Source organism: Apaloderma vittatum, unplaced genomic scaffold, assembly GCF_000703405.1.
Source record: "Apaloderma vittatum isolate BGI_N311 unplaced genomic scaffold, ASM70340v1 scaffold40512, whole genome shotgun sequence".
NCBI classification, from domain to species: Eukaryota; Metazoa; Chordata; class Aves; order Trogoniformes; family Trogonidae; genus Apaloderma; species Apaloderma vittatum.
In genome coordinates, this window is record NW_009702729.1 from 4,316 (window position 1) to 12,208 (window position 7,893).

At 36.8% G+C, this 7,893-nt stretch overlaps 1 protein-coding gene across 1 annotated transcript in view; it reads right to left on the reverse strand.

The window, feature by feature from the left end:
- LOC104270079 (AT-rich interactive domain-containing protein 4A-like) overlaps positions 1 to 7,893 on the reverse strand; it is a gene marked incomplete at both ends in the record, with an annotated part of 20,088 nt that overhangs the window by 3,367 nt on the left and 8,828 nt on the right. Inside the window, 4 exons of the mRNA XM_009864328.1 lie at positions 280 to 359; positions 2,244 to 2,376; positions 2,991 to 3,085; positions 3,190 to 3,269. Of these exons, the coding sequence (XP_009862630.1) occupies positions 280 to 359; positions 2,244 to 2,376; positions 2,991 to 3,085; positions 3,190 to 3,269 (388 nt within the window). The remainder of the gene's footprint in view (positions 1 to 279; positions 360 to 2,243; positions 2,377 to 2,990; positions 3,086 to 3,189; positions 3,270 to 7,893) is intronic.

Sequence of the window (7,893 nt, forward strand, 5' to 3'; positions counted from 1 at the left end):
CACACCTGTTGGGTTTTTTTTTCAAAACTGACGATTTTATTTTTTTTTAAATGAAGAAATACCAGAATCCAATGAACTCAATGAGAACACACAAAGTAAAGGTGGGTAAGCACAGCAGTAGTTAGCTGGAAATGGACTATGATCAACAAATGTGTAGAACCAACAACAGCCAGCACTGCACCCTTTCCTTTTGCTAGAAAGAATGTCTCCAGAAGCAAGATGTAATCAGTTTTGCATTTATCTCCCACATACATCCGATGAAAGTAAGCTAATACTTACAATTTGGAATCTGCAAAGGATCGAACTAAACACTGGTCCTTTTTCACTGTGACGTCATCATTACAGCTGGGAGACACAACCTGAAGTTTCAAATAAAACACTCTTTATAAGGAAAAAAAAAAAAGCAAAGCTGTTCTTGAAAGGAAAGAAAGATGGACAGCAGGAAAACTGCTGTCTTCCTGTTTCTTCTATCATAATTTCCAGTTCGGAGAAAAGAAACCTACTCCCATTTATATTACTGAGGCCAAGAAGGACAAATTTCAAGAAGCAGTTTACCTCAAGTTATTAACTTGTTAGGTACAAGCCAGAAAAATCTACAATTTCGTTTGTAAACTCAAAACTACCCTACAGGGTGACACCAGGGGCCCCTTTTTATTCACTCTGCCTTTTTTCTCTAGTTCACACAACACCCATTTAAAGCCACAGACCCACTTATTTTATACGAGCATCTGATCGTTGGCATTCAAAGCGAGAGGTAAGTAGATTGTTTAGGTTTGTGTTTCTTTCTGAGGTGCAGATAATACAAGCCAGCGTGGAATCCAGCGCATCCTTCCACAGCAGTATCATCTCTAAGTCTAAAAAGTTGATAAAAATGCAGTTGCAGTATTTGCATTCCCACAAAGAGACTAAGCTTGCGTTTTACATCGCAGAAAATGTTAAATGCAGATGAACTTCTGGATATGCCAGGACTTTGTGGAAGCTCTGCCACCCCATTTACACGAGTCAGAAGTTTTACCCCAAAAATCAAGATAAGGCATTACTGTTTCTCAGGCTGCAGAGAACAGAACAGGTACATGGCATCCAGGAACTTAATCCCCTAGTTAGAACTGTGTGAAATCAAAATCTGTTACTAGTAAGTGAGCAATCAGAACACGGACAGCAATACCACATTTCACATTTTAAACTGAGATACATACAGCTGGACAAGTCTGCGTCAACTATTCACCCTATGTTACACCATAATGTCCCTTCAAGAAAGAGAAGGCGGCTGGCCTGGGTACTTAGTTATCTTTTGATCCTGGATTCACGCAGGGAAATAAAATCTTAAACTCTGTTCCAAGATTGTAACAGCTGAGATCATTCCAGCCAACCCCGAAGACTCAAAGGACTACAGAAAATTGAGCTAAGTAAACAAAATCTACAAAAATTAGTGAATCAAACCTGCCTGCTAAATGTTCCAAATAATTATTTTTCTAAAGCAAACATATTTCTGATGGATGAAAAAAGATGTGTTTTGAGCTTGTCTAACAATACAAAAAAAGCTTACCAAAGAAAGCAACTTTTAATACACATTCATGAACTTTTCTGTGAATATGAAGAATTTCCAAAGTGTCTACCTTTACAGTACAAGTCTACTTGTACTTGACTTTATTTAATATATATTTATTATCAGCAATAGCATTGAACAGCTGTATCCTATACTGACAGTCAAATAAAAATAATAACCAACATCTTCTGCTAGACTAACTGGCCATTTATGCAAATGCAAGCATGAAAGGAACTAGTATTTCATAAAATTGAAAGTCTGAGGAGAAAGGCAATCATTAAATTAAAGATAAAAATTCCACTGCAATTGAATTTCATAAACCTAGTCGCTCTTAAATTGCCTAGGAGTGCAAGTCCTAACGTATCTTATTTTCAGAAGAAAAATACTGGTACATACCTATCGTTTTATGTGCAGTTCTGAAATACTTAAGAGTCATAAAGCTGTAACTTATACATAAACACTAATCTCTGCTCTCCTACTCTTCATAGGTACTGTAGAAAATTTGTATTTTTAACAAGTATTTTTAGCAGAGCTTCGCCTCACTACATTTGCAACTTTGCCACGAAGTGGTGAAGTTTGCAAACCATCATATCCAGGAAAACCTCTGTCCAAACAACATAATAGATCAGATGACACCCTTGTCTAAAAAGGTAAGAGCAGTACGACCCTAGAGATGTCGATGTCTTCAGCAACTTACCAAAGCTGGATACCAGTCTGCCTTCTCCGAATTACAAGTCACATTCACAACTTTGCCAAGCAATTCATCATTGAGACGCCTTTTGTCTTCGTCCTCTTCTTCACTACTTTCTTCCTCCTTTTCATCTTCAGTACTAAATTATTAAAACATACAGTCTCTTAAAGTTCTTGTCTGAAGTTAATATTTGAAAGCAAATACAGCTCACAACCAGATCTTTCTCCCTGTTCTGCAAAGCTTCAAAACCAAAATTAGAATTCTAAGAGCTGAAATTACTTGCAATACACTTAAATATTAAGTGCACGCACTTAGTAAGAGGAATTTTGTAAAAATTCTTTCCAAGCAGTAGTATTTTACAACGGCATCATGCTGGAACTGAAGGCATCAATTAGGATTTGTCTTTGTTTCTTGTCTGTGCACAATCAAACGATCTCTACCCCAGAAATTCAAAAGCACCTTTTTTTCCCTACTTTGTGCAGTATAAAGAAGGTTAAAAATCCTAATTTCCTGACACATGAGCTCCTATTATACGAAAGAAGCATAAACATTCCTAAAGTTACTACAAGCAAAAAAACTATCAATATCAGAACACTGCCAACATACGAACATGTCTGCATGAACTGAATTACGTACGCCCACGCACACGACTCACAAGACGGAGCATTCAGACCACTACAGCTTCCAGGGTACTACAGTTTTAGCACAGGCCACAACAAGAAAGGATAGCAACAGTGCACTATCAAAACTCACACAGGAAGAGAAGATCTTCTTCCTCTATTAGATTTCTTCCCAATAACTGGAGTTCCAAAGTGCTCTGGATTGGTTAGTGGCAGTTGATCAAGTGTCTACATGGAAAAACAGGAAACAAAGTTTGCAATTTCTTCTTCTTATGAAAAGAATAATAATAATTAAATACTTTGTTTTTATTGCATGTCCATCATTTTCCTACCTCACTTTCTGCGAAGTGCCTTTCTCCCTTCAAGCATAATGAAGTTCTCCTCAAGGTCCTTTCGTCACCATCATCAAAAACTAGTGCAAAGCCAAGAAAATACATTGGCACAAAATGATCAGATCTTTCCCAAGCTGACAAAATAAATTTACCCCTTATCTCCAAACCTAAAATATTCTCTAAAACATGACTTTCAAGATCTCCACTTAAGCATTTCTTTAGTTCACAAGGATAATGAAGGGTGATATTCAGATTCAGTCTATGGACTGATCCCATTTTCGCATAGAGATTGAAGCGAGGCTTTTGGATGCAAGTCTCGGTCAAATTCAGACATCCTTCTTGTCAATACATTGCACGTTTCAAACCATAGCTACTGGCTGCACACCACTTACTATTATCTATCAATCTTACCATTTTGTTTGAGGGGTTTTTTTTCCACTCTATTCATTTATTCTTTACTTACGCTATCTTTTAATCCTCACTCCTGCTACACACGACCCCACGACAAGTCAAATGAATGGAAAGAAAAACAAATGCGTGATAGTTTATGCTACACTATCAAAAGTGTGCTACCAATAAACTGGGAGTACTGGACACTTGCAACTGTAAGTCTAACCAATTTATAAAGAATACTTAGTAGACATCCTGTTCTCTTAAAACCCTGTGTATGTGAAAGGGAAGTTCCACCAATTCCCATTCATACAGAGCTGAAAAAATCTAGAATGCAATGAGGCTACTGCAGGCTTTGCCCGAGAAAGAGCTACTCTTTAGTCAGTTTAAATAAAACCTTCTCATGAAAATTTCCTTGCAGAGAAGGAAAGAGAACGCGTTCCGATCCCACTGTCTGAGCCGTGTGAACAAGCTCTTTTCAAAGAGCAGAGACCAGGTGGCTGCAGTCTGGCATTCCAGTAAGGTAAAAGTTTATTTGTATGGGGTCAAAGTGCAAAATACCACTCTGTATTTAAACTACTTGAAACATGCTTTGTCCAGTAGTGAACTTTAAAAAGTCTCAAGTGTTGTGCATATCAGTATTATAATTTTGGCATATTAAAAAAAAAAAAAAAAATCTCTTGAGCTATCATGAATATTAAATATATGTGTATCATTAGTGAAAACACAGAGTGGTTGCAGCAAGAAAAGCCCTTATTGGTCCAATAACTAAAAAGAACAGTCACATTCTCATAATCTTATATTAAAATCAATAATAACTATATAAAAAGGGTATGAATACAAATTTAATTAAGCAAGCTTACAATAAGCTTGAAGCTTCCTCCATCTTCAGAGCAGAGATACTGCTGTGGTATGCTCCACTACTGAATTATCTCAATGAGTTACGTTATAATCCTTATACACACAAAGCAACTAAGCTCTCCCACTCCAAAATCGTGGGGTTTAAAAACAGCAGATACCTATATGCCTAATTAATTACAGAAGTTAATATTATTTTTAAAACTTTCCAAAGTTCAATCTCATCACATGTTTACACTAACAAAAATAAAATAAATTCACAAGGTCCATTTGAAGTTTAAGGTCCATTATCTACTCCAAACACATCACTCATCAGTTTCTCTGAACAATCTGATAAATAACAATATTTCTTTGGCATATTTTTAGATTTTAGGATGGTTTGGCTGGTTTGAGGTATTTTCCTTTGCTTTTTAAATGTTCTGTGCACCCTAGAGTGTGTGCCATTTCTCATTGTTCTGAATAGACTTAAAAGCAAATTACCATCATTAGCCTTCAGGAGAGTCAAAGTACTCATTTTTCATAAACAGTCTTTTTAGGGAACAACTGGCTGGTGACTGGCAAGAGGTAATTTTATTGAAAAAAGCAAACAGAACCTGGTACTTGGCAGTATGCAAGTAAATAAATAAGATCAGTGTAGTTTATCTTCAATTTTGGAAGCTCTACCTATTTAATTAAAAACTAGTAGAGTAGAGAAAGAAATCAAGCAAAATTTCTATAAACCAGATGACGTACACAATTTTTCCACCCTCAAAAGATAACTCTCAGTATTTACAAGCTTTTAAGTAAAATACACTAGTAAAACACACTAAACTATTTAAATTTGGACAAGTAAGCAAATTATGACAATTAAGAACTGTGCGAGATATTCTGCTTTCCTCAACTACAAAAAACATGCAAGTTAAACTGGAATTTGGAAAGCCACTCACTAGATGTTCCCATCCAATAAGAGGCAATTCTAGACAGCAAAATGTAACTGCAATTGCAGAAGTATCAACTTTGTAAATTTGTATTTCACTTCCATGGACAAAACACTGCGGGGAAAAAAGTTAAAAAAAAAAAAAGAAAATGCTGAATAATTAAGTTTCCCTAATGATCCCTTAGACCCAGAGACAATAAAAGCGTGAGTGTGCTTTCAGAACTCGGCAGTCACGCTCTCAGTCCTACTCCCAGTTTCATACCTGAATCAAGACCAGTTTTACCCTGTGCCTCAAAAGCAGCTGTCTTCGTACAAGCCTTTTCCTGACATTTCTCTCTGTTTTCTCTAACTGAAAGAACAGAACTTTTAAGAAAAATCTACATCACCAAAGTATCATACATATTACTGCCACCCTACTCATGACCTTCTGAGGTTAGTCCTAGAGGCTTTAATAGACTGTCTTTTCAACATATAGTGTCATATATTAAGGATTTCATAAATGTAAGCAGTAGGGAAGAGAGCGTGTTTTTTGGCTATGGATACTTTGGTACTACGACAGCGGTCACGTCAGAAGAACTTAATACACTCTAAGCTGCAAATTCATTGCTCTTTGGAACTTCATCTGGAAGGATATTTAGCTAAATAGCCTAGTGCTAACAAACAGACAAACTAAAAACTGTTAAATTAATGGTGAATAGCTTGGATACATTAGCGAATCGTTCCTTCAATAGGTTATTGTTACAACTCCCAAGTTCTCTAACAGCAGAAATTCTAGAGGTTGTACTCCACAAGGAAGAATTTACTGAATGGTGTTGTGTTAAAGAAGGAAGGAAACAGAAGTGGAAGAGGGGGAGATCTCTCTCCACCCACATGTAACAGAGTCATTAAAAGACGTGCTTATGGTGCCACAGAATTTATCCTAGAAGGGGAACTTACAATCCTATCCTTCCAAAGAAACAAATAAAAAAAAGCAGAAACCCTGTTAGTACTACCATTGCCTAATCCTGTAGTGGGCATTTACTTGCTGGGGAAACCCCCTGTCCCAGCTGACTGTTCCAGTGAATACTTCTGGAAAGAGAAAGACACATAGTAGCCACAAACCTATACACTACTATTTAAGAGGCAATATAGCAAAGTAGGAATGACAGAGAGAAAAGCAACTTTTCTGCTGGCCAGAGGCTTTTCCTCCAAACATGTCTCTTAATGACGAACACTGACAGAAGGGGAAAAAAAGATGACTAAGCAGCACAACCTGGAGGAACAGTTTCTGTTATAATGCTTGTTCTAGTCCCGAGAACGGAGTTCAATATGCTCTGTATCGAGAATATTTAAGCAGTGAAATAAAATGGAAATTTTCAGAATTTCACTGCCTCCCAACTTTGTCCATAATAACAGGGAAGAAACAGAATTGATTTTTTTTCTGGTTGTGGAAGCCTAGGCAAGACAAAGCTACAACTGAAAAACAAAGCTTCCCAGAGGGAATCAATGCAACACTTCCCAAAAGTTAGAAAATATTCTCTCAATTAAGAGCACCTCAAAACTGCATTAAAGAGTTCAACTTTCAACTCACTACTGGTGAACAAGTATCTTCCGTTCTCTGTCTGTAGCAAGACATCAGCAAAAATAATACTAACCCTGTCCTCACAAAAATGCTGTCTCAACATCAGTTCTTATTTATTTATGTACAAAATATTAACAAGTTGACTAATCAAAATCATTTTTAGGAACTATGAAGCAACTTATCACAAAAGACTGCAGATCAGTTTAACTACTTCTTGTTTATAAATATCCCTATGATGTAAAAAAAAAAAAAAAAAGGAAAGAAAGGAGAACATAGCAGGACACAAGCGGTAACATCCACATAATAGGTACGGTATTACTTATACACAGCGCAGTCGATGTTACCAGAACAAGGCAGGTCTGTTACAGACAAGCAAACAGGGAAAACAACCCTGAAGGCTGCATCTGCTTCCTCACTTCAAACTCAAGTTGTGTTACTGTCACTGCCCAAAGGAGAGATTCTACACTGTGCAGCAAGTAGATGGGGGTTTTTTTAACTCATTCCCTATTCCATTCAGGAACTTCTATAGCTATCAAGACTATCAAGAAGTTTTGTGAACTATCAGAGATGCTATCCATGAATGTCTAGATGAATGCGTGTAAGTTTTGCGTATTTTTTTTTCAGCTGTGGAAACAATACAGGAAGTACCAACGTCACTCAATACTTGTTGAATGACCTTGTAGACAAGGACTGTACTAACTACTGATTCATCACTGTAAGAGGGCTTAAGAGTAGCGTATTGTGCTGCTAGAGAGACTACAGAAGTCAATTTAAAAGAAATAATGATTTCAAATGAGCTTCAGTTCCTCTACAAAAACCCGTAGGAAATCATCATAGAGAACATGCATGTACAACCTTTGAGTCTACTCATAGAAAACTACCACCTTATGAATAAAAACCTGCCCCAAACTGCTTTTTCTGAGGTGTTACAGTAATCTTACTATTGTTACATATAAAGAGATGGGGGGGAACCTACCTC